At 41.7% G+C, this 27632-nt stretch overlaps 2 protein-coding genes across 3 annotated transcripts in view; both read left to right on the top strand.

The window, feature by feature from the left end:
* The window catches only part of LOC115542259 (uncharacterized), a 578272-nt gene extending 564433 nt beyond the window's left edge, over positions 1–13839 (top strand). Inside the window, exons 35-40 of the mRNA XM_030354447.1 lie at positions 8691–8999; positions 10092–10373; positions 11012–11089; positions 11756–11815; positions 12152–12220; positions 13617–13839. Of these exons, the coding sequence (XP_030210307.1) occupies positions 8691–8999; positions 10092–10373; positions 11012–11089; positions 11756–11815; positions 12152–12220; positions 13617–13675 (857 nt within the window). The 3' untranslated portion in view covers positions 13676–13839. The remainder of the gene's footprint in view (positions 1–8690; positions 9000–10091; positions 10374–11011; positions 11090–11755; positions 11816–12151; positions 12221–13616) is intronic.
* LOC115542368 (cell adhesion molecule 3-like) lies at positions 7024–25917 on the top strand. 2 transcript variants are annotated; one of them, XM_030354624.1, is made up of 6 exons: positions 7024–7466; positions 8033–8078; positions 22875–23183; positions 24516–24812; positions 25055–25159; positions 25501–25917. In XM_030354624.1, the coding sequence occupies exons 2-6, from the start codon at positions 8033–8035 to the stop codon at positions 25671–25673; spliced, it is 930 nt and encodes a 309-aa protein (XP_030210484.1). In that variant the 5' UTR covers positions 7024–7466; the 3' UTR covers positions 25674–25917. The 2 variants fall into 2 exon arrangements, with proteins under 2 accessions (XP_030210484.1, XP_030210485.1); XM_030354625.1 differs by lacking the exons at positions 7024–7466; positions 8033–8078 and adding an exon at positions 22125–22165.
* The last annotated feature ends 1715 nt before the right edge of the window (positions 25918–27632 follow it).

The following is a 27632-nucleotide window of genomic DNA, read 5'->3' as shown; positions in this document are numbered from 1 at the left end:
TCAGATGGATGAATGACACACACAGTGGCTTCTTGAACTGACTCTGGATTGTATATTTTCATCGAATGATTTGATTGCCTTCTTTAATAAATAGTATTACTATCATACCTCATTCACCCTCCCGAGTCGTACCGTAATTGAAGAACATCTCTAATACAATGGCGAGCTGAAACAAACAAGATCCAAATTTGGAAATAAACTAACAACTTTAAAAAGTACTATGGCTTTGCGTGTGAATTGCATTTGTTTTTGTTTGTTTTACAGTCGCTGAGGATTTGGAGTTGGAAACGTTGAATAATACAAATTCAAATGAAAACATGTAGGTAGTCACCCAGAGTGGCCTCTACATTGTTGCCGTCTGCACATCTACTAGGCCGCCTCTGAATGTCCAACACCTGGAACCCGTTGATGGGACTACAGAGACCACTCCATGTTGCTCTCAACAAGAGCAATGAGGTCGCTGCACTCACCGGATCATTTGTCAATATTCCAACAAAGATCAGACACATGGATGTCTGCTGCAACACACGCGTGGCTGAAAGTGGACAATGACTTCCTGTTTTCCACACAGGTTGATGGAATTAGCCTTTGATGCAACGGAGGGGATGTTTTAGATTTTTTTAAGAATTGATTTAGCTTGCTGTTTTTTGATTGTTTTGTTGTCCTGGGACAAACTGATCAAGTGGAGCTATCTAGCCTTCTCAATCTTCTGTGGGGCTAACGCCACTGCATTGAAATAACGTATCTGGATTTCTTGCCCCTGAATTTAACTCTTACAATTTCCAATAAATAATTTTCAGCTTTATTTTTCACTGTTAAAAAAACAGCCTTCCATTAAACGCCATTAAACACTGACTGTAGTGTTTAATGGCGTTTCATGGAAGGCTGTTTTTTTAACAGTGAAAAATACAGTTGATTTACCTTTGAGCATTTACTATTATAGGCTACTGTGTAAAATGCTGTTTAGAATTAATATTTATATCAAGAAAGAAAGAACCAGCGAGTGACGCTCTTATTCCTGCTCTCCTTGCTTGACCGCAATCTAGCTTCTAGGATCGTGGGGATTTTTGACACTTATTACAAGATGAACCTTAAAATATGACTTAGGCAAATATGCTATGGGGCTAACAACATAAAAAAACTTGTTTCTGTACCTTCTGCTTGATCTGGTCTGTATGTTGTTGTTCCCTGCGCCCATATTTAGTACTCTGTAAGACTTGCCTATTTAAAAAAAAATAGCCAGGAAACCACACCGTAACCACACCTCAAACTACAGGCAGGTTTATGTAATGAGCTCCATCCGGCTCATCTGGGTCAATATGGGCCGTCTATGGACTGAATGGATGCGAGGTGACTGTGAGATTCACGCATAATAATAATTAACAAAATAAGCCTGAGCAACTTTGTTGTAATTTTATAACTTTACTGTACACATAACAGTCTGTGCGGATAAGTCAATGGGCTATGTTGTTTTTTTTTTGTTATTTAAAAAGGTATGGTTAGTCTGTAAATAGTTTTGTAATTGATTAGTTGGGTATGTTGACCCTGGTTAAAGTCCAGTTTATAGCTGTTTTTTATTGTGTGGTATATTTGCACTCCAAACTCTGTAAAACCAGTAAAGCTACCTCGTTGGGGTCTCATGGTTTAGGCCCAAAATATTTAACTGATATGCTTCCATAACATAAGCCTTCTAGACCACTAAGATACTAAGAGACCAATCTGTTAATTATCCCCAGAGTAAACACGAAACATGGGAAAGCAGGATTTAGTTACTATGCAACAAATAGCTGGAATAAATGCAACAAATAGCTGGAATAAATCCTCTATTCCAATAGCTGGAATAGAGGATTTAAGATTTGCCCCAACTCTGAGCACCTTTAAAATAAGACTGAAGACTTTTGTTTGCTTTAGCTTTCTGCTAAATCTTAAATACATTGCACTTTCTAAAAAGCTTTTTTAACTTTGCCTTTATTTTCTATTTTAATGCTAAAATGCCATTTTAACTTTCTATTTTACTCATTTCTTTGCATGTTTTCTTTTACGTATCTATTATTTTATTGTATTGTATGACAATGTTTATATGTGAAGCACTTTGAGTCTGCCTTGTGTATGAAAAGTGCTGTATAAATAAAGTTGCCTTGCCTTGCCTTATAGCAGGGAACATTGCTTCAGTGAATAAACATAACGTCAATAAAACTTTGATAGCCTATATTAACTTTCTGCATGAGTAATTTTCCCCGGAAAAGGGGGTGATAAGAAAAAAAAATCCCATGTTCCGACACTACTTAAAGAGGTCGACAAACCTGGTGTATTGTGATTGTCTTGATTGAAGGGCTCCTGTCGGCAGAAGTTAAATTTACCATTCAGTTGCCTTAACAATATTAATATCAATATACAGTATCTGAACAAGTAAATTCATCCACTTTTGTGACGGTACGTTATCTTAACCATGTCTATCTGAAGTAGCTCCTTCCGTCATTATAGGACAAGATGGTCCTAAAAATAGAGGCCATCCCGCCGGCTGCTGGCTCTTAGCGCTAGTGCGCTAAAACGAAGACACATAACCGAACGCCTTGCAGGAGCCAATGTTTCAAACATGAACTGCGATCCTATGCTACATGTCTTTCCCTCCCTTTCAACCCGTGATCTTTTTAACGGTTTGCGATCAGAGGCGCCGGAACTGGTGGATCCAAATTGTGCAACCACACAAAAAATATAATATATACATTTGTCCTTGTCGTGGCGTGGCAGTGGCGGTTGCAGCATGACCTAGACCTATTCACAACATTGTAGCTTTGAATTACAAGTCTGCTCTTGCCTCTTGGTCATGATGTCACGTGCACCAGCCAATCGGAAGCTTCGGCCGCAGGGTAGGCTACAAACCAGAAAAAGTAGAGGCCACGCGAGAGCAGCTCTCTGACCAAGCACCACTTTTACCTTTCAAATCGCTGTGCACTGCTGCATTACCTTCATCTGTATTTGTTCCTAAAAAAAATCTAGACTAACTATACATCATGAAAGGTGAGACTCCACTGATTCAAACAGTCCCAACCACTCTAACCTGACCGGAAGCACACTTCAACACCCTGGCAGATGCCGGCTGCAGTTCTTCTGCCAATACGACTCAAACCTTTGAACCCATTGCAGGGAACAGATGCCCTGATCGGTCTGAAATGAGACAGCAGCAATCAACTCGGAACAGATATTATCACAGAGGACGCCATTTTTCATTGTTGATAAGAAACATGATGTGACTTATAAACCATGACCTACAGTTTTACATTTACAGATTAAAAAGCTCCGTACAATTTATACATCTATGATGGAACCTCATCCCTTGGCTACTCGATGCCGACGATGAGCCCATTTTGGAAGTCTGACACAGTGTTTAATAGTTCACACGCTGGAGTGAAGCGTCAGGATTCCCAGCGACCACAGCCTCCTATCCACTTCCTCATGACCTTCAGTCTTAGGGACTAACCCAGGCACACTTCCTTTATTTGAGATGAGCTCAGGATGCAACATGACAAGGCCTCGGTAATACCCCCTTCCGTGGCAATTTCTTTAAGGGATATTACGTCTCTAGGACGGATGAGAATTCTTCTTCTAAACTTAAAAATGCAAAAAAACACCGAATAGTTCCAGACAATTAACCTATTTTAATGTATGCTTACACTAGACTCCTCTCTAGCAGAATGATCCAGAATACAGTTATACAGAGCTATTTAAACAGATTCACACCCTCCCCACAATGCAGATGTAAATAATCAAATCAGATAATGTTTGAAGACATGACCCAAGTAAAAGAATGCATAAGGGGATGCCTCCAACCTTGTGAGCGGTTTACCCCAAGCACAAAGGTTAACCTTTAGATGACACTGAGGAAGGTAGGGTGGCTATACAACCCAGGCCCTCCGATCCCCGTCTATAGTGAAGAATAAGGAAGAGTGTTCCCATTCAAACACTTCCCAGACTGAAGGGTACATCAAACCGGTACGTCCAAGAATAATTGGCCTTCATACATTTGCTCCTGGTTGGATTTATGCAACCATTTTTTTTACGTTTTATTCAGGCGTGGACTTGCATTTCATATAGTTCCCACTTTCAGCTTCATGAGTTTTCAAGTGAGAGCTGTCATAAGATGATACTTGAGTCCAAAGAAAAAGACATCTACAAGGCTGGTTTGTTCTTCCATTGGCCCCTGGGAGCGGACCAAATACTTTTCATATTATGTTGCTGTGTATGTGGAATGTAAAAAGGTTTGGAGCAGAATAAATAACTATTCATAGCCTTCACCATGGTCAAGCAGTAGCGTCACCAAAGAATTAGGATTGCGGGAGCTACGGGGCTGCTAGAAGAGAGAGAGAGAGAGAGAGAGAGAGAGAGAGAGAGAGAGAGAGAGAGAGAGAGTGTATGTGTGTATGTGTGTATGCGTGTATGCGTGTTTATGTGTTTGTATTTGTATATACTGTGTCCCTTATGCTTTGCCAACACATATCTGTACCATGTCAATATCATTTTTCTATGTTTTTTTCGATAATTGCATCAGTGAGAATGCATACGCGTTCATTTAAGTGCATGCTGTCTCAAAAAGTGTGCATTTAGGCTGCATGCACACACACGCACACATATATCCTGTCCTTGAAGTGGTCGTTGAAGGGATTCATTTTCTCACATTTTTCTTCATCCATGACTTCGGTAAGATGTGTGGGTATGTGTGTGCGTGTCATTGCTAGTACACACGCTGAAATAGATCCGTTCCAATGGTACTTCTAAATATCATTTAAGGAATGATGTCGATGCTCCATGTGGGCGTCTATACGAGTACAACGGTGTCTGTGCTGGCGTGCGTCCACGTGTGTTTGTGTGTGTGTGTGTGTGTGTGTGTGTGTGTGTGTGTGTGTGTGTGCGCCTTCCTTATAACACACATATCTGTTTCATAGCGGCCTGGTCGATGGTGTGTTCTCCGCTGTACTGCTGTGTGAGTGTGTATGTGTGTATGTGAATGTGTATGTGCATGTGCATGTGCATGTGTTTGTGTGTGTGTGTGTGTGTATGTGTTCTCCACTGCTGTGTGTGGGGGACATCAGTACACGAGTAATTAAGATATACTCGGCTAAACCTACTCCATCGGGTGAAATTGAAACCATGGAGAGAGAGAGAGAGAGAGAGAGAGAGAGAGAGAGAGAGAGAGAGAGAGAGAGAGAGAGAGAGAGAGAGAGAGAGAGAGAGAGAGAGAGAGAGAGAGTGTGAGTGTGTTTCAATAAAGTCAACTCTCAGGGTGGTACGTGCCCCCCTTCCCCCCCGCTGTTGCCAAGCCACGTATTGTTTGCGAGAGGATGTAGACAGAGGAGTGTCACACAGCCAGTAACATCATGTGAAATCCTCAATGTGAAAAAAGATTGAGGAGACTAAATAAACCCCTGTAGCCACACCCCTGTGCATGTACACACACAATGTATATGAATACACCAGACTATTGAGAACATCTGATGGTGAGCAGAACGGTGATGTAGAAGCTCATTACGGAGTTATATGGCTAAAAGTAAAGGCTCATATTTCGGGTTATCTCGGACATGGTTGAGAAGAATTGGGGGAAAGGAACTTTGTCGTTGACCCTCTGAAGTCCATGAACCGTGACTTGGAGGAGAAAGGGATTGTACCCCGGGAGCTGAGCTGCCGTACTGCCGCCGAGCTCCCCGCGGCGGAGCTGCCGGACTGCCGCCGAGATCCCCCTCAACGGACCTTCCAGCTTCGGCGGCAGTTCAGCTCCTGGAGTACACCCGCCGGAGCAGCCGGAAAGCTTCGGCGTTTATTCATATGTCACTCAAAAAATATTTGTATGCATGTGGGAGCACCAGAGACACTAAACCTCACCCCAAATCCCAGGAAAAGTGTTATTTTCATAATATGTCCCCTTTAAGCATTGGGGGACCATGAGCTCAGTCCCCTGCAGACATTTCCTCCAACACACACACAACAGTGGAGTCTCCATTCACCTCCAAACATCACAATATGTCCTTCATTCACCATAGACATCCTGGTGAGTGTGTGTGGTTGCAGGCATGCAGCCACATGTAAAGCAGCCTCCCTCCTCTTACTGATTGGATTCTGGGATGTGGGTGAGGCTGCATGCCTGTGGTGCAATGAAGCCACACAGGTTGAATCGTTTGGATTTTAACAATTCTGTTTCAGATTCTGATTATGCTAATCGATTTAGATTCTGGAATTCCTGATTCTTTGAGGGGCGGGAAAAATAAACGGACAGGTTGCCGTGGGTCGTAGCCACGGTGATAGCAAGCCCCCTTCATTCCTAAAACTCTCAGCCCGAAATGGGCTCAATGGCACCTTCACTCTTTGGGTGCCTAAATGTCGGGGTATTAACCTCTGCGATCACCACGTAACCATCATGTGCATCTTCCCACGAACAAAATAAGTTTGCACAGGTTTTGCATCGTGCTGAACACGTCATTGTTATTTACATAATGGAGCCAGGCCGATTTTGTTGCCAGGGTGGAACGCCTGCTGTGGCAGTAAGCCCGATTCCGACCCTGCAGTAAACCTGTTTTATACACCACCAGCTGCTGTCCAGTTTCGTAGGAGCCCAGTGAAGACACCTAGGTGTCGGTGGTAGGGTCAACTTGCTACCATCATCTAGCATACAAATGTGCTGTGTGCTGACACAATGTACAGACCACCTACTGCTCTTCTGTGTGTTGAGATCACATTTGCAGACTTAAGGGATCAAGAATGACCCATGAAAGGCATGATGAGACGGACGACCAAAAATGATTAGAAAAACATGTTTTTTAACAATAAGAATTGTATTCTCAAGTCTGAGCAAAAACAAAAATTAAGCAAAAACAAGTGCAAATTAAAAACAAATAGCTTATGACAGATGAAAAACCTTCAAATGAACAGGTAAACACAGGCATGTCTATCCGTCAAGCTGGCAGTCAGTATCCATAGCAGCAGCTAGAGTTCTCGCAACAAAATTGTAATTGATTATAATTATTCGGTTAATGATGTATCAAAGTACTTTTTTTCTTCTGAAGATGATTTCACCAATATTGATACATTTATAATAAGTGAGGTGAAGGGAAAAAACAAAACTATTTCCTGAACATGTAGCCTATAGTTTGGAGTTGGATCTTTTGCTGAACAATAACCCAATATACTCCTGTGATGTGGAAGTTAAAATAGGTGGATATTCAAATGATAATTTGAGATATCATCTTTCTAACGTAGATCTCTATCTCTCACACACACACACACACACACACACACACACACACATGCACACACGCACGCACGCACGCATGCATACACGGCTGAGGATGCAACAATGACAAGGCTTGGTAGTACTCTGTCACCCAGCCCACATGAGAGGGACACAAGCCAACACCCTTCTCTTCAGCAAAGAATAAGGAAGAGTGTCATCATTCACTCCGGACTCAATCAAAACGGTAAGTCGAAGCATACTTTGTCGTGATAAACTCTCTCCTGGGTGGGTTTATTCCACCATTTCTTTGCTTTATATTCAGGTGTTAAGTGTAAGACTCTCATTTCATACAGTTCACACTTTCTGAGTTCATGGAGCTCCGGCATAATAAATGAGGCGCGTTGAGCGGCAGGCGCTCAGCAACTATCAAAAAATGATGTGGCCAAATGTGCTTCAGAAACTGTTTTGGATATTGTCTTTGCTGAGGTTGACATTCACCGCTAACTTGTTCAGTCTTGAACAATGGACCTGTAGCCGGTGCGCCAGGAATCTAATTGAGGCAGTGTGGGCCACTGTAATCTCACGTCTGTGCACACAATCACACAATGTGTGTGTGTGAGTTACCATAACTATCAAAACATTAACCCTATACTATGGAGAACATCAAATGACGAGCAGAATTGCAATGTAGAAGCTATATGGCCAAATGTGTTTCAAAACCTGTTTTTGAAATTTGATTTACCTGAAGACATTTGTGATTGCATGTTTTAGAATTAAGTTTAACTTTTGTAATGTATATGTTGTTCCCAGATGGAGATTCTATTTTTATTGCTGGGATTTCTCTTCTTTGTCAAAGGTAAGAAAATATTTCAGTTGTAAGAGTTCTAACTGTAATAATTTCATAATTGAATCAGAATTGCCAGAATCTTTGCAAATTCTGGTAAGATTACTCCAAATATTAATAGCCTTATCGACTTTGTATGCAACCATACCGATAGGTTTGATGTGGGCACATCTAATGCATTGTCCGAGGGCAACATTTACCACACCCTTCAGCCTGTAGTTCCTCATTCTGCATTTTTGCAGACGCATCAAGATTAATAGAGGTGCAGGTAAAAGACATCAGGAAATCTTACATACCTTCATACCAAACATAACATAGCATACCGGTCATACCCTTACAAAGGTTGGCCAAGGTCCATCTCAAAGTCTGCGTGGATTTTCATGGCAAAAACTAACAAGCAAGACAATATATATAAACAACTCTGACTCCAGCAATCGTTGCCAAATGAGCAGCAAAATATACACATACTAGGGATAGTTGTTTGGTAACACGTGGTTACGTGGGTGTGGTGTTCTGTCTGCGTGTTGCAGTAATGTGATGTGGAGGCTATGGAGAGATACAGTTTGGATCATTAGTTTCAGACTTGACATTCTCTCTATATAAGTTACAACCTTTCTCTTTCAGGTTGTGCTGGCCATACTCTTTATGGAGAGGTCGGAGGGACGGTCGTATTTCCATGCAAGTCAACTAGGGAGAACATCAAGTTTATTTACTTTCAAGGAGGCCCAGATTTGACTGATTTTATAATTGGATATCATAACAAGAAGAACCTCACTGGGCCCAAAAGACTTCACACCAAATTAAGCCTTGAAAATAAAACGGTAACCTTTTGGAATCTAACCGTCTTAGACGAAGGGACATACAAATGCCTCGTAGGCTATGAGGTCGGCGGTGGAAATACTGATGACACTACAACAAGACTCATCCTAATTGGTAGGCCGCCGTTCACTCATTCCCACTCTCAACAAAAACATTGGTAACATATACCATACCTATTACATTCTACCACTCCAATCAGTTTGTTTTGAAATGCGTAAATGCGGGCAGATCAACTCTTAAATGTAGGTATTGTATATTTTATGTAAAGCATGTAACTTTTTCCAGTGTTTCTATAAAACATGAAGTTTATTTTCAGACCTGGATTCATTTCAGATTTGGCCTCTGGAACTAGGCAGAGGGCGAACACATGTCAGGCTGACAATTTCAATTTGTTTCACTCGAGTTTTCTACAAGCATTAGGGCGGTATGCATCTATTGTGTTTATTTTTACGCTTTTATTAAACAAACTCTTTTTTATGAAAGTCAAAAATGAAGAAATAGGGGATAAGGATATCCTTTGCATGCAGTTTGAGTACCTCTTAGGTCGCTAACTACGCTGTTGGCTCTTTGTTTTTATGCGTCGGGACCCTAGTCATTCTACTTCAGAGATTTGATGCTATTCTGAGCAATATTAGTGGTTAAGAAATGCTGATTTGGAAGCGTTCGCCGCACCGCCCCTAGCCAAAGCACTATTAGCCATTTGTCTCAAAAAAATGTCTCAACGGCTTATTTTACCTGTTTTCATACGGAAATAGACCCTGGGCACTTTAAGGAAACATGAAGTAGCCTAAAGAAATTGGTAAAACGAATGGCCTTAGGCATTAGGGTAATAAAACAAATCGGCCCATATCTTACGGCAGGATTGAATTGGCAGTGCCGGGATATTCAGACGAAAGTTAACATAACCTTTACCATCGGTTCGCATATAAGCTAATATATAAAAATGACAGGGCTCTAGACTGCAGACAGACAGACATATTTAAGCACTGGCAAGAAAATGATCACCTACGCAATACATTTTCTTTTTTGAATTTAAATGAAAAAGTTGGGGGCACAAATGCTGCTAGCGGGAAATATTGTAGTGAACCGTGAAAGTTGTTAAAAAAATATTTTATTTTTAAATGTTTTTAAATGGTCTGGGGGGGTCTAGATACACAGGAGATGGAAGACCTCATCTCTGTTCTTGTGTTCTTTTCACCTGACCAGAGCCCCCCCCGACGCCCAGTATAAAGATCCAGCCGCTGTGTGACGTCAGTTGTGCTCTGAGGTGTACCGCGGACACCCAGGATCTGGGACCGGTCTCCTACGAATGGAAGGAAGACGAAGGCGAGTGGACCAATGGTGACGAGCTGAAGAATATCAGCAGTTCTGATACCCCTGAGAAGTTCTTCTGCAGGCTGAGGACCCGTGTGAGGACCAGCGACACCAGCCTGCCCATGGAAAATCCACTCTATAAACCACCAGGTCCTGCTGAAGGGTCGTATGAAGGTCATTTTGTTGCAAAAGCTTTAATTTGTAGAATAGTATTTGGGAAGTTGTAAGTTTGCTCTCAATTTGTATTTTGAAATGTAGAATTTGATAAAAAATCCAGACACACGTGTCAGACTGCAAAAAATAGGATATGATTGGATCGGATAGGTTTTGTGAATTTGTTTCTTAATAGTGTAGGCATTGTGTACGCAATGTCTAGCAAACATTATCACTTTTCCAATAGGTTACTTAAACAGGCGGTTTCTTTTTCTCTGTTAGGCCGAACCCTAGCCTGTTCACCTCAAACATCCAAGCTCTCAGTATAATACAAAATGAGAGCCAAATCATAGGCTTGACTTAACATTCTCATTGGGTATTCTCCTGTCCCCTTCGGTGCTAAATTGAGAGGTCTTGATTATAGTAGCCTTCTTCTACCTGACTATGAACGCCAACCTCCGCTTGATTTTATTGATCCATTTTAATTTACCAATTGGGACGGTCAGTTGGGACAGTCGGTTAGGAACCAGCGAAATTATCCATCTGTGTGTGCTGATTCATACCCCTCAGGTTGAGACAAATTATTAACATTGTGTGTGTTAGCATGCTGATGCCATGATGGTACCTTTTATGTTTATTTCCATTTCCTCTCCTTGCAGGTGTTTGGATGATTATCGGAATAATTATTGGCATATTATTATTCATTGTTGCTCTATTGGCAGCTCTGGTGAAGTGGCGTAAGTATCCATTCAATCACTGTTTTCTCTCTTTTTACTCTCACTAGCTCTAGGTCTCATTCAATTTATAGATATATCCTATATCTATATCGTAGGTATATTGTGGCAGACTGCAGGGAGGAGTGAGGGGAGTGGTAGGTCTAGCAACCTGCTGGCTCCACCCCAAAGCCTTACATGGACTTCCTCCCTTTAACGAGGCAAGCCTGGGGATCGTTAAGCAGGGGTGCTTGGGCTTAAGAGGGCGAGTAAAGAGACACGGGAGGCGAGGAAGGCTAGGGCTAGCAAAGGACAGGCAGATTGTGATTGCCTCGAAGCGTGGTGCGGCCTAAGGGAAAGAGATAGGTGGAAAGTGTTGGACTGTATCCTAGGTTTTCCCACCCTGGTTTGGTTTGGTTTACTAGGTAAATAAACCTTTCTGCATTGGAACTGCTCTCTGTGTTGTGTCATTTTATCTATTCAGCTTGGTGGCGTGAAAACCCCACACCCACAGGCCTGCTACAATATATTTATAAACATACTGATGAAAACATAGCAAATATAGAATAACTACAGGGAGGGACGGCATGGCTGTTCAATGGATAGACTTAGAATATTTGACCACGACAGGTTTCACAAACTGGAATACTAGTGTCCCCAATGTTGACCTAGCCTTTATTCCTGATCCAGGTCCGAGCAATCCACTTTCTATGTTAATCCTCCGGAATGATTTTCTGAGGAGACACATATGTGAGTATTCTTTTGGCCAAATGCCCCCCCATATACGTATATATCTGAGCTATGGAAGATCATTTGTGACTTGCATTTACTTTAAATTACCTCATTCTGCAGTGGTGTTTCAAAGCCAAATTCCAAGTGGTCTTTTTTTATGATTCAGCATATGTAGGCCTACAGTACGTGATAGATAGACTAGAGCACCCCCAACTGTACAGCATCAGACTGGTGTTAAGCTACACGAACTGGCTGAATCCCTTTAGTTTAAAAAGTCGCCTGTTGGCGATGTTCAGTTCATCCCTGGGCCTCTGTTTAACATGGGCTTTTGTTCATTCCGTTGTTTCTCCTCAGTTTGTAACCAGCAACGACCCCAATCAGTCCCACAAGCCAATCCAGTACCAGCAACCGAAGAAGTCGCAGGTGAGTCACTGTGGTTACCAAGAAAAAAGTGAAATGCTTAAAAAGATGATTATAAACTGTAGACAAAAGGTACATATTGTTGAAATATCATTACACTGTTGCCAAAATGTAATATTTTTCTGTTTAAATTTTCATTAAAGAGCGCATAGCGGAGGTGACCAGGCATAACTTTGTTTAATATTCCACATTATATTGGCGATATAAGGCGAGAGTTTCCTGGCTCAACCACTTGGTGAGACTCTGGGCTATTGAACTATTGTTCAAATAAATTTTCTCAATTCTAATTAGCATTTATCTTGCTAACCATCAGGAAAAAAGCCCACCACAAACCATGTAGCGCTAGCTCACATACTGCGCTGTAGTGGCGAGCCAAAAACAATCGTTACCATGGCAACGCCCACAAACAAACTCTAGCCACTCAACCCAGGCCGAGGGCCGAGTGGATCTATTGGTAGCTGGCACAGAACCCACCCACGACCCAAATGGACCATCCATACATAAATAAGATCATTGCTAATGCTAATAGGGGCCAGGCCTGAGTTAATATACTTCCTCTATAATGTGTTTTAAATCCATCTGTCGAAAGCGTCTTTTTCAGGTCACAAACGCTTCATGGCAGTGTTTACCAGAACCATGCCAGCACAGTTCAGCCAGAAAAACAGCTATGTGGACACAGGCCCCCTAAATTGGCCACTCTACGCATTAAGTTGAAATTGCCAATAGAGTTGCGAAGTCACACCCCTTCCAGTAGAGCCCATGGGACCTATGAGATCGAAAAATATGAATGGGTTTTAATGGAGAGAAAGTCATTATTTTCTGGTCCCTTTATATGCCCTGGATTACACATGTTGTTTATCATTATTTATTTATGTTATTTATCATTTAAATCCACAAACAACATGTGTAATCCTGGGCATATTAAGACTTGGACCAGAAAACAATTACTTTCTCTCCATTGAAACCATTCATATTTTTCGATCTCATAGGTCCCATGGGCTCTACTGGAAGGGGCGTGACTTCGCCACTCTTTATAAGCCGTTACAAAACAATCCTTTATTTACATCACAGGTGAGGGTGTATGATGTATGACGGATCAACTTTAGTTTTCCTAGTAACCAGAGAAAAACCCCATTCAGATGGATGAATGACACACACAGTGGCTTCTTGAACTGACTCTGGATTGTATATTTTCATCGAATGATTTGATTGCCTTCTTTGATAAATAGTTTTACTATCATACCTCATTCATCCTCCCGAGTCGTACCGTAATTGAAGAACATCTCTAATACAATGGCGAGCTGAGAAAAACAAGATCCAAATTTGGAAATAAACTAACAACTTTAAAAAGTACTATGGCTTTGCGTGTGAATTGCATTTGTTTTTGTTTGTTTTACAGTCGCTGAGGATTTGGAGTTGGAAACGTTGAATAATACAAATTCAAATGAAAACATTTAGGTAGTCACCCAGAGTGGCCCCTACATTGTTGCCGTCTAAGCATCTACTAGGCCGCCTCTGAATGTCCAACACCTGGAACACGTTGATGGGACTGCAGACCACTCCATGTTGCTCTCAACAAGAGCAATGAGGTCGCTGCACTCACCGGATCATTTGTCAATATTCCAACAAAGATCAGACACATGGATGTCTGCTGCAACACACGCGTGGCTGAAAGTGGACAATGACTTCCTGTTTTCCACAGAGCTTGATGGAATTAGCCTTTGATGCAACGGAGGGGATGTTTTAGATTTTTTTAAGAATTTATTTAGCTTGCTGTTTTTTGATTGTTTTGTTGTCCTGGGACAAACTGATCAAGTGGAGCTATCTAGCCATCTCAATCTTCTGTGGGGCTAACGCCACTGCATTGAAATAACGTATCTGGATTTCTTGCCCCTGAATTTAACTCTTACAATTTCCAATAAATAATTTTCAGCTTTATTTTTCACTGTTAAAAAAACAGCCTTCCATTAAACGCCATTAAACACTGACTGTAGTGTTTAATGGCGTTTCATGGAAGGCTGTTTTTTTAACAGTGAAAGATACAGTTGATTTACCTTTGAGCATTTACTATTATAGGCTACTGTGTAAAATGCTGTTTAGAATTAATATTTATATCAAGAAAGAAAGAACCAGCGAGTGACGCTCTTATTCCTGCTCTCCTTGCTTGACCGCAATCTAGCTTCTAGGATCGTGGGGATTTTTGACACTTATTACAAGATGAACCTTAAAATATGACTTAGGCAAATATGCTATGGGGCTAACAACATAAAAAAACTTGTTTCTGTACCTTCTGCTTGATCTGGTCTGTATGTTGTTGTTCCCTGCGCTCATATTTAGTACTCTGTAAGACTTGCCTATTTAAAAAAAAATATCCAGGAAACCACACCGTAACCACACCGCAAACTACAGGCAGGTTTATGTAATGAGCTCCATCCGGCTCATCTGGGTCAATATGGGCCGTCTATGGACTGAATGGATGCGAGGTGACTGTGAGATTCACACATAATAATAATTAACAAAATAAGCCTGAGCAACTTTGTTGTAATTTTATAACTTTACTGTACACATAACGGTGTGTGCCGATAAGTCAATGGGCTATGTTTTTTTTTTTTTGTTATTTAAAAAGGTATGGTTAGTCTGTAAATAGTTTTGTAATTGATTAGTTGGTTATGTTGACCCTGGTTAAAGTCCAGTTTATAGCTGTTATTTATTGTGTGGTATATTTGCACTCCAAACTCTGTAAAACCAGTAAAGCTACCTCGTTGGGGTCTCATGGTTTAGGCCCAAAATATTTAACTGATATGCTTCCATAACATAAGCCTTCTAGACCACTAAGATACTAAGAGACCAATCTGTTAATTATCCCCAGAGTAAACACGAAACATGGGAAAGCAGGATTTAGTTACTATGCAACAAATAGCTGGAATAAATGCAACAAATAGCTGGAATAAATCCTCTATTCCAATAGCTGGAATAGAGGATTTAAGATTTGCCCCAACTCTGAGCACCTTTAAAATAAGACTGAAGACTTTTGTTTGCTTTAGCTTTCTGCTAAATCTTAAATACATTGCACTTTCTAAAAAGCTTTTTTAACTTTGCCTTTATTTTCTATTTTAATGCTAAAATGCCATTTTAACTTTCTATTTTACTCATTTCTTTGCATGTTTTCTTTTACGTATCTATTATTTTATTGTATTGTATGACAATGTTTATATGTGAAGCACTTTGAGTCTGCCTTGTGTATGAAAAGTGCTGTATAAATAAAGTTGCCTTGCCTTGCCTTATAGCAGGGAACATTGCTTCAGTGAATAAACATAGCGTCAATAAAACTTTGATAGCCTATATTAACTTTCTGCATGAGTAATTTTCCCCGGAAAAGGGGGTGATAAGAAAAAAAAATCCCATGTTCCGACACTACTTAAAGAGGTCGACAAACCTGGTGTATTGTGATTGTCTTGATTGAAGGGCTCCTGTCGGCAGAAGTTAAATTTACCATTCAGTTGCCTTAACAATATTAATATCAATATACAGTATCTGAACAAGTAAATTCATCCACTTTTGTGACGGTACGTTATCTTAACCATGTCTATCTGAAGTAGCTCCTTCCGTCATTATAGGACAAGATGGTCCTAAAAATAGAGGCCATCCCGCCGGCTGCTGGCTCTTAGCGCTAGTGCGCTAAAACGAAGACACATAACCGAACGCCTTGCAGGAGCCAATGTTTCAAACATGAACTGCGATCCTATGCTACATGTCTTTCCCTCCCTTTCAACCCGTGATCTTTTTAACGGTTTGCGATCAGAGGCGCCGGAACTGGTGGATCCAAATTGTGCAACCACACAAAAAATATAATATATACATTTGTCCTTGTCGTGGCGTGGCAGTGGCGGTTGCAGCATGACCTAGACCTATTCACAACATTGTAGCTTTGAATTACAAGTCTGCTCTTGCCTCTTGGTCATGATGTCACGTGCACCAGCCAATCGGAAGCTTCGGCCGCAGGGTAGGCTACAAACCAGAAAAAGTAGAGGCCACGCGAGAGCAGCTCTCTGACCAAGCACCACTTATACCTTTCAAATCGCTGTGCACTGCTGCTTTACCTTCATCTGTATTTGTTCCTAAAAAAAATCTAGACTAACTATACATCATGAAAGGTGAGACTCCACTGATTCAAACAGTCCCAACCACTCTAACCTGACCGGAAGCACACTTCAACACCCTGGCAAATGCCGGCTGCAGTTCTCCTGCCAATACGACTCAAACCTTTGAACCCATTGCAGGGAACAGATGCCCTGATCGGTCTGAAATGAGACAGCAGCAATCAACTCGGAACAGATATTATCACAGAGGACGCCATTTTTCATTGTTGATAAGAAACGTGATGTGACTTATAAACCATGACCTACAGTTTTACATTTACAGATTAAAAAGCTCCGTACAATTTATACATCTATGATGGAACCTCATCCCTTGGCTACTCGATGCCGACGATGAGCCCATTTTGGAAGTCTGACACAGTGTATAATAGTGACACTGAGGAAGGTAGGGTGGCTATACAACCCAGGCCCTCCGATCCCCGTCTATAGTGAAGAATAAGGAAGAGTGTTCCCATTCAAACACTTCCCAGACTGAAGGGTACATCAAACCGGTACGTCCAAGAATAATTGGCCTTCATACATTTGCTCCTGGTTGGATTTATGCAACCATTTTATTCAGCCGTGGACTTGCGTTTCATATAGTTCCCACTTTCAGCTTCATGAGTTTTCAAGTGAGAGCTGTCATAAGATGATACTTGAGTCCAAAGAAAAAGACATCCTCAAGGCTGGTTTGTTCTTCCAGTGGCCCCTGTGAGCGGAGCAAATACTTTATTATGTTGCTGTGTATGTGGAATGTAAAAAGGTTTGGAGCAGAATAAATAACTATTCATAGCCTTCACCATGGCCAAGCAGTAGCGTCGCCAAAGAATTAGGATTGCGGGAGCTACGGGGCTGCTAGAAGAGAGAGAGAGAGAGAGAGAGAGAGAGAGAGAGAGAGAGAGAGAGAGAGAGAGAGAGAGAGAGAGAGTGTGTGTATGTGTGTATGCCTGTTTATGTGTTTGCATGTGTATATACTGTGTCCCTTATATGCTTTGCCAACACATATCTGTACCATGTCAATATCATTTTTCTATGTTTTTTTCGATAATTGCATCAGTGAGAATGCATACGCGTTCATTCAAGTGCATGCTGTCTCAAAAAGTGTGCATTTAGGCTGCATGCACACACACGCACACATATATCCTGTCCTTGAAGTGGTCGTTGAAGGGGTTCATTTTCTCACATTTTTCTTCATCCATGACTTCGGTAAGATGTGTGGGTATGTGTGTGAGTGTCATTTCTAGTACACACGCTGAAATAGATCCGTTCCAATGGTACTTCTAAATAGTTCTCCGCTGTACTGCTGTGTGAGTGTGTATGTGTGTATGTGAATGTGTATATGCATGTGTTTGTGTGTGTGTGTGTGTGTGTGTGTGTGTGTGTGTGTGTGTGTGTGTGTGTGTGTGTGTGTGTGTGTGTGTGTGTGTGTGTGTGTGTGTGTGTGTGTTCTCCACTGCTGTGTGTGGGGGACATCAGTACACGAGTAATTAAGGTATACTCGGCTAAACCTACTCCATCGGGTGAAATTGAAACCATGGAGAGAGAGAGAGAGAGAGAGAGAGAGAGAGAGAGAGAGAGAGAGAGAGAGAGAGAGAGAGAGAGAGAGAGAGAGAGAGAGAGAGATTCAATAAAGTCAACTCTCAGGGTGGTACGTGCCCCCCTTCCCCCCCGCTGTTGCCAAGCCACGTATTGTTTGCAAGAGGATGTAGACAGAGGAGTGTCACACAGCCAGTACCATCATGTGACATCCTCGATGTGAAAAAAGATTGAGGAGACTAAATAAACCCCTGTAGCCACACCCCTGTGCATGTACACACACAATGTATATGAAAACACCAGACTATTGAGAACATCTGATGGTGAGCAGAACGGTGATGTAGAAGCTCATTACGGAGTTATATGGCTAAAAGTAAAGGCTCATATTTCGGGTTATCTCGGACATGGTTGAGAAAAATTGGGGGAAAGCAGCCGGACTGCCGCCGAGATCCCCCTCAACGGACCTGCCAGCTTCGGTGGCAGTTCAGCTCCCGGAGTACACCCGCCGGAGCAGCCGGAAAGCTTTGGCGTTAGTTCATGCATACCTCACTCAAAATATCATGTACCTGCAGAGGTTTTTCGAAATGTGTATGCGTGTGGGAGCACCAGAGACACAAAACAACACCCTGAATCCCAGGAAAAGTGTTGTTTTCATAATATGTCCCCTTTAAGCATTGGGGGATCATTAGCTCAGTCCCCTGCAGACATTTCCTCCAACACATACACAACAGCAGAGTCTCCATTAACCTCTTCGTCAGTTTGTGCTGGGATGATAGTACTAGTGGCCGGCGGCAACTTTTGACGCGAGGCATGCTGATTAGACCGGATATAGTATTTGGTTTAAAACAACCACTATAACGTAATATGGTGATGTTTAATAACGGAGTTGGTGTGTCGGTCGAAGCGTTGTTTGCTGGTGCGTGACCAAAAAGCTGAGATTCTAATGGGCTTTGTTGTGCTTTGTCACACGGTTAAAAAGCTGCGGCGAATTCAGTTTTAATTCAGTGTGGCATGGTTTGACTCGGCGTGGGCCAAAAGTGTCAATGGAGGAGGGGAGCTGTACAGCCCAGTCACTTTCAGCGCTCACAGCTCACAGCATTCAACCAGAAGGACGCGTTGAGGTGACGATTACTACCCAATCACAGCACATTACGCCCTAATGTGCTGTCATTGGGTAGTTATCTACGGGTCTCTACGACTACAGGAGCAGGCATCCTGTCCACACGCAATGCTCGCACTCACACACTTGCGTGTTTTCATGGTAACGTGTGCATTAACATAACTATCAAAACATTAACATGGACATGGACTATGGAGCACAGTTAATGGTGAGCAGTTTGGTGATGTTGAAGCTCATTGCAAAATGTGTTTGAAATGTTTGTTTGAAATTTGGTACAATAGATTTAGCTACTTGACCAAATGTGTAATTGCATGTTGAATCATTTGGATACACTTTTGTAACGTAAGATCTTCCATAGGGTTAGCCTAGCAGGTTTCACATATTTATGATTTATTTTCAAAGCAAATGTATTTTGTCATATTGATATAATTACAATTTACAATATTATGCATAGAGTACATCATTACAACATTTTTAAAGTTAAGGGCTCTGATATCAGTATGATAAGCTTGTATAACCTGATTTAAAACCGAAGTGGGAAAATCAAATTATGTCAATGTTTTCAATGATAAGCAAATGAGGGGTAGAAACCCCCACCTGGACACTCATTGGCCACTTCTTGCTCCTTTTATATTGACATTTTTGTCATTTAACAAATGCTTTTATCCTGATTTACAAAAAGGAAATAAAAGAAGCAAGAAACAATGTTTAATCTTTACTCTCTTTAAATAAAACATCACAATATGTCCTTCATTCACCATAGACATCCTGGTGAGTGTGTGTGGTTGATCTCACCAGCCTCATGTAAAGCAGCCTCCCTCCTCTTACTGATTGGATACTGGGATGTGGGTGAGGCTGCATGCCTGTGGTGCAATGAAGCCACACAGGTTGAACCAGCCGTCACTAGTGTTGGCCATCGTTTGGATTTTAACAATTCTGATTCAGATTCTGATTATGCTTGTCGATTTAGATTCTGGAATTTCTGATTCTTTGAGGGGCGGGGAAAAAAAACGGACAGGTTGCCGTGGGTCGTAACCACGGTGATAGCACGCCCCCTTTCTTCCTAAAACTCTCAGCCCGAAATGGGCTCAATGGCCCCTTCACTCTTTGGGTGCCTAAATGTCGTGGTATTAACCTCTGCGATCACCACGTAACCATCATGTGCATCTGCCCACGAACAAAATAAGTTTGCACAGGTTTTGCATCGTGCTGAACACGTCATTGTTATTTACATAATGGAGCCAGGCCGATTTTGTTGCCAGGGGGCAACGCCTGCTGTGGCAGTAAGCCCGATTCCGAACCTGCAGTAAACCTGTTTTATACACCACCAGCTGCTGTCATGTTTGGGAGGAGCCCAGTGAAGCCACCTAGGTGTCGGTGGTAGGGTCAACCTGCTACCATCATCTAGCATACAAATGTGCTGTGTGCTGACACAATGTACAGACCACCTACTGCTCTCCGAGCCATCAATGTGTTGAGATAACATTTGCACGTTTGATATTTAGTGTTGTGACACCTTGGACTTAAGGGATCAAGAATGACCCATGAAAGTCATGATGAGACGGACGACCAAAAATTATTAAAAAAAACATGGTTTTTAACGATAAGAATTGTAATCTCAAGTCTAAGCAAAAACAAGTGCAAGTAAAACAAATAGCTTATGAAAGATGAAAACACTCCACAAATTAACAGGTAAACACAGGCACTTCTATCCGTCCAGCTGGCAGTCAGCATCCATAGCAGCAGATAGAGTTCTCGCAACAAAATTGTAATTGATTATAATTATTAATTTGGTTAATGATGTATCAAAGTACTTTTTTTCTTCTGAAGATGATTTCACCAATATTGATTAATTGATCATTAGTGAGGTGAAGGGGGAAAAAAAACTATTTCCTGAACATGTTGCCTATAGTTTGGAGTTGGATCTTTTGCTGAACAATAACCCAATGTACTCCTGTGATGCGGAAGTTAAAATAAAATAAAGTGATAATTATAGCGTCTGAGATATCATTTTTCTATCGATCTCTATCTCTCTTTCTCTCTCACACACACACGTACACACACACACACACACATGCATGCACGCACGGCCTCATATAACTCATGTATTCAATTTTTTTTATGAATGAATCGGCTGAGGATGCAACAATGACAAGGCTTGGTAGTACTCTGTCACCCAGCCCACATGAGAGGGACACAAGCCACCACCCTTCTCTTCAGAGAAGAACAAGGAAGTTTGTCGTCATTCACTCCGGACTCAATCGAAACGGTAAGTCAAAGAATACTTTGTCGTGATACATCCTCTCCTGGGTGGGTTTATTCCACCATTTCTTTGCTTTATATTCAGGTGTTAAGTGTAAGATCCTCATTTCATACAGTTCACACTTTCTGCTTTACACACAGGGAGTTTCAGGTTAGAGTTGGTCGCCAACCTTTAGCTAGGCTAGGTAGGCGTAGTGCCCCATGCGAGCACCATGATGGAACACAAGGGGACCGTGGGGGTCCGGCTCAGGCCTTCTGGCCTCCTCAATTCATCTGATTGGAGAATGAAAAATAACGCAAATGGTGTCAGGAACCTTTTCTGCTCGGAGTCCAGGGAGCTCCGGCATAATACATGATTGAGCGGGAAGCGCTCAGCAACGTAAAAGAGGCGGGGAAAACACTTCCTCATTGATAACAATTACAAAAGTGCACGCGTGATACCAGCCAGGCCTAATCCAGCCATCAACCACTCACACCACATACCAACAATGCCAAATTGATCGCTTCATTATGTGGCCAAATGTGTTTCAGAACCTGTTTCGGGGACTGTCTCTACTTAGGTTGACAGCAGGTGCGCCAGGATTGTTAATGAGGCAGCGTGGGCCAATGTAGCCACACACCTGTGCACTCAAACACACAATTTATGTGTGTGTGTTATCATAACTATCAAAACATTAACCCTAGACTATGGAGAACATTTAATGATGAGCAGAATGGCAATGTAGAAGCTATATGGCCAAATGTGTTTCAAAACCTGTTTTTGAAATTTGATTTAGCTACCTACACACATTTGTTATTGCATGTTTTAGAATTAAGATTAACTTTTGTAATGTATATGTTGTTCCCAGATGGAGATGCTATTTATATTGCTGGGATTTCCCTTCTTTGTCAAAGGTAAGAAAATATTTAAAAATATTTTATGTAAGAGTTCTCACTTTAATAATTTCAGCTGTTACTCTAATAACCTAATATCATAATTTCATCAGAATTGCCAGAATCTTTCCAAATTCTTGCAAAATTACTCCATACATAAATAGCCTTATCGACTTTGTATGCAGCCATACCGATAGGTTTGATTTGGACACAACTAATGCATTGTCCGAGGGCCACATTTACCACACCCTTCAGCCTGTAGTTCCTCATTCTGCATTATTGCAGACGCATCAAGATTAATAGAGGTGCAGGTAAAAGACATCAGGAAATCTTACATACCTTCATCATACCAAAGATGACACAACATAACATAGCATACCGGTCATACCCCTACAAAGGTTGGCCAAGTCTGTGTGGATTTTCTAAAATGAACCTCCCCTTTTGTAGAAACTATTTCATGGTCGCAGGCAGTGTCGGTTTTCATGGCAAAAACTAACAAGCAAGACAATATATATAAACAACTCTGACTCCAGCAAGCGTTTCCAAATGAGCAGCCAAATATACACATACTAGATAGTTGTTTGGTAACACGTGGTTACTTGGGTGTGGTGTTATGTCTGCGTGTTGCAGTAACGTGATGTTGAGGCTATGGAGAGATACAGTTTGGATCATTAGTTTCAGACTTGACGTTCTCTCTCTCTATATAAGTTACAACCTTTCTCTTTTTCAGGTTGTACTGGCCTTACTCTTCCTGGAAAGGTCGGAGGGACGGTCGTGTTTCAATGCAACTCATCGAAGAAGGAAATAAAGTCTATTTCCTTTCAAGGAGGCCCAGGTTTTAAAACCGTTAAAATTCAATATTATGCTCCGACGAATGAGACCAAAATCTTTCGACTAGACACCGTCTTGAACCTTGTGGATAAAACGATAACCTTTAAGAATCTAACCGTCTCAGATGAAGGGAAATATAAATGCGTCATATTCTATGGGGAAGCTCGTGGAAAAACTGAAGACACCATAACAACGCTCAACATAACTGGTAGGCCTCCGTTCACTCATTCCCACTCTCAACAAGAACTTTGGGTAACGCTTTATATTTAGGACCTTGTATTAAGCCTTAGTTAATATGTAATAAGACCTTATTATATGCTTATAACACTTATTGTTAGTCTTATTAACTCAAATTAATGTTAAAGGTCCCATGGCATGAAAATCTCACTTCATATTATATTGTGTTATGTTAGAATATAACATGATATAATGTTATTATATCATGTTATATTCCTGGTAGTAGGCTACGGCAGCGGCGGACTGATACCTAGATACCTAGGCCGTGCGCTAGCCTAACTCTGCTACTAGAAGGACTGAATGAAATTTGTTGCCTCCAATGATAAAAAAAACTGCCTCCAATGCTAAAAAACACCAAGGATAACATGGGAATCAGCCACTATGTCCAAAAAAACGACCCCTTTAAAGGGACACTGTGTAAAAAATTACTCCCATCTAGTGGTACAATTGTATATTGCATTCAAACTAATAGTGCTCGCTTGTTCAAAAACTACGGTGGGCAGTATGTGCCAAGAAGCTGTGTCATGACATCCAATACTACCTCGAGTGATGATGAGGTTTGTTATTTCAAACAAATTTCAAACTGCATTGAATCATTAGTGTAAGCTACTGATGTAAGAGTAATTATTCCTCTAGCATTTCCTGTACCACGTAGTGCTTTTTGTCCGTCTCGGCAGTTCATAGACCGGAAGAACATGGAAGCCTCCATGAAGCTTACCCGTCCTATGTAACTACATTAATTATTCTTCGCTCAGGAGGATAAGTGAGATTTTTGGCAGAGATAATTTTACACCAATTAGGACTTATTCATGAATGAATACGTTGATTTGAGGTGATAAATGACTTGAAATATTACACAGTGTCCCTTTAATATATAGCGTTACTGACATTTATTAACATACATATATTATACCTATTACATTCAACAGCTCCAATCAGTTTGTTGTGAAATGTACAAATGTGGGCAGGTGAACTCTTAAATGGTAGGTATTATGTAACTCAGTGTTTCTATAAACCATGAATGTTATTTTCAGACTTGGATTCATTTCAGATTTGAACTCTAGAACTAGGCAGAGGGCGAACACATGTCAGGATGCCAATTTCAATTTGTTTCACTTTTCTACAGGCATTAAGGCGCTATACATCAATTATGTATTATTTTTACAAACATTTATTTCACAGAACTGCTCTAAACTCTTTTTCATGAAAGTAAATGAAAAAGTAACAAAGATTCGCCCAGAACGTTTGCGTTATCTCCTGGTATCTTCTGTAATGACCTTCTCTAGTTTTCCCTCTTCTCTAGCAACCCCCGATGCAGTCACACTAGATCACCACAGCCCTGAGAGCCCTGGTGACGTCTCCAATGCCTCACTTACATGTACTGCCATCGCCGTCTATCCAGTCAGCAACATATCATGGAACGTTTCTGGTGTCCTTGAGCATCAATGGAAGAACGTCGTTAAGCAGGATAAGAATTCTTCGCTGTTCAACATCTCTAGTACTGCGTTCTTCAACTGTTCAGACGGATCAACGCGACTCATCAGATGCTTTTTAGGGGGCGTTTCCTCTGACGAGAAGATTGTCTGTCAACAGCCAAAGGGTGAATGTCATTTAGGGACATAGGCAGATAGGGATTATGGCGGTAGACTAGCTTTCTCGAAGTTGGTGGGGGTAAAGAAAGTACCTGACTGTTTGTCATGTCTTTCAGTCATTTGAGAACATTGAATATAAACTGAAGTGTCCGTCATGTCAAGCAGAGCATTCCCAAACAACAAATAGTAATTGCAAAGATATAGGCTGCTTTTTCACTAACTTCATTCTGGTGCCAATGTGTTTTTCAAGGTGTACCTATCGGTACTTCACTGCTAATAATCGTACCAGTGGTATTCCTGGCAGGTGTTACAGTGGTGGCACTTTGTTGTGATTGGAAACCCAAAAGAAATTCACGTAAGTTCACACAAGATCGTTGAGCAAAAAACTAAAATAAATAAATGTCAGCATACTAAAAGGTGTTAATTTTCTTGATGGTAAGCTAGATGGTTACCAATTTCATACTCACTCAAGACATAAAATGCAATTCCCGCAATCCCCCTACACTATATACACAATGGACCTGGAAAGTCAGTCAAATAACGACGCAGTGAGGAATAAATAGAGCAGTACGGAAATTGTGCGATCCTTTACACGTGTGTGTGCAGAATGAATGTTACTTATGCAGTTCTGTCAGGGGATGAACACCTGACTTATTCAGGGCTTATCTGAACTTTCTTTTTTTAACTGTTTTAAAGCAGGACCACCGATGCCGGAACAGGACAATGTGCAGGACGTGGAACTACAGGTCTTCCGGCCGAGAACTGATGAGACTCCTATCAGACAGCAGAGTGCAGCAATGGGTACCATTGGGACCACGGCCGAGAAGGAGACTGATGAGACTGATATATTGTTGACCACAGGGACTTGAACTTGCTTTGTTTACTGTGTGTGTGTGTGTGTGTGTGTGTGTGTGTGTGTGTGTGTGTGTGTGTGTGTGTGTGTATGTGTGTGGTGTTGTAGTTACAGAATGGCACATAGAATAGGTGATTAAGCAAGAATGTCATGTTACCATGAGACCGGTCACTCTTTGACCGGTCGAGTGCTTCCTAGCGTTTGTAACGTTCAGACTTTGGAATGACTTGGTAGTGTGGAAGCGCCTCCGCTTCCGCTTTTTAATACTGCCTGTCCGCTTGTAAACACATGTGCGCTTATGAATAAATCATGGAAGCAATCAAGCTGATCGATATTTATTTGACCTTTGTCTGTTATGAATGTGGTCATGTCTCCTTCGCATGGAGCCTCTTTGGGGAAGTCACAAAAGCTTTGTAGCGGTTGATCGAATCGTCTTTATTAAAAGGAAAATCCATTCAATTTTTATTAATCTAAGTGAAATTGTCTGACAACTTAATTCATGCATCACATTTACAGTACGGTTGATTACTATTATGCAGGGGGAAAAAGACAAAGAAAGATGATAAACATGTAATTATTTGGATATATTATTTAACTGATCTGATTCATTCATTCATATGCCTACAATGCCTACTTAAGTGTTCAAAGCACTTATGTGCTTTGAACACATAAGTATATCATATAAAATACAATTATATACGTTCATTCAAAATTACAAACATTGCAAATGATCGGTTGTGCATTCATTTTACAACATTGGATAGTGGCACTATCCCTTCCACCGGTAAACAAATGTTTGTGCGCCACCCTAAGGCGCACAAAAGCCTCCGTTTGCTGGCCTGACCCTAACGCCTCGTTTCCACATACGTATGTTTTTCGTATCCGTGCTTCCGTAAATTTACGGAAGGAGTCGCTAGTTTTTTACGTACGGGCATGAATTTATTTACGGACAAAAGATGTTAGGAGGAAACCGATGGATTGCTTACTCTGGGTAGGAAATGAGTCCTTAGCCCAAGTGAAGGAGTTCAAGTAGGCTACCTCGGGGTCTTGCTCGCGAGTGAGGGTACTATGGAGCGTGAGATTGGCCGGAGAATCGGAGCAGCGGGGGCGGTATTGCGTTCGCTTTACCGCACCGTTGTAACGAAAAGAGAGCTGAGCCGCAAGGCAAAGCTCTCGATCTACCGGTCGATCTTCGTTCCTATCCTCACCTATGGTCATGAGGGCTGGGTGATGACCGAAAGGACGAGATCGCGGGTACAAGCGGCCGAGATGAGTTTTCTGCTCCTTTACTTAGAAAGGAGTCAGCTGAGGTGGTTCGGGCATCTGGTAAGGATGCCTACTGGGCGCCTTCCTTGGGAGGTGTTTCAGGCACGTCCAGTGGGGAGGAGACCTCGGGGAAGACCCAGGACTAGGTGGAGAGATTATATCTCAACACTGGCCTGGGAACGCCTCGGGATCCCCCCCGTCAGAGTTGGTCAATGTGGCCCGGGAAAGGGAAGTCTGGGGCCCCCTGCTTGAGCTGCTCCCCCCGCGACCCGACCCCGGATAAGCGGACGAAAATGTAGACAAAAGATGTGGGAGCGTATGATAATGGCCGTTTTTAGGAGACCGGTACTTTGGAACATGAGGATCGACATATACAGAGATAAAAACAAAACCAACCAGGCTTGGAAAGAGATCGTTGAGGAGTTTGGCCTGCCAGGTACTTACAAGTTTTGTGAAAAACATAAAAACTTTCATACGGTATCTCCGTTAAACGACGGCGAAAGTTACATTTTTTGAACGTATATTACGGACATACCGGACAGAAATTTTACGGAGGGGAGGAGTCTCGGAGGAAAAACGGACATTACGGAGAATCACATAGGAATTGTTACGGGGCAAGACGGGGTGAACCCAAACGCACGGCACAAATGACGACAGGAAGAGGTTGGTAGCAATTAACCAGTTTATTGCTACACAGAGCAGAGGAGAA

This window comes from Gadus morhua, chromosome 4 (assembly GCF_902167405.1).
Source record: "Gadus morhua chromosome 4, gadMor3.0, whole genome shotgun sequence".
NCBI lineage: Eukaryota > Metazoa > Chordata > Actinopteri > Gadiformes > Gadidae > Gadus > Gadus morhua.
Note: the sequence above shows the minus strand (reverse complement) of the source record. Positions and strands in the feature narration are given on the sequence as shown.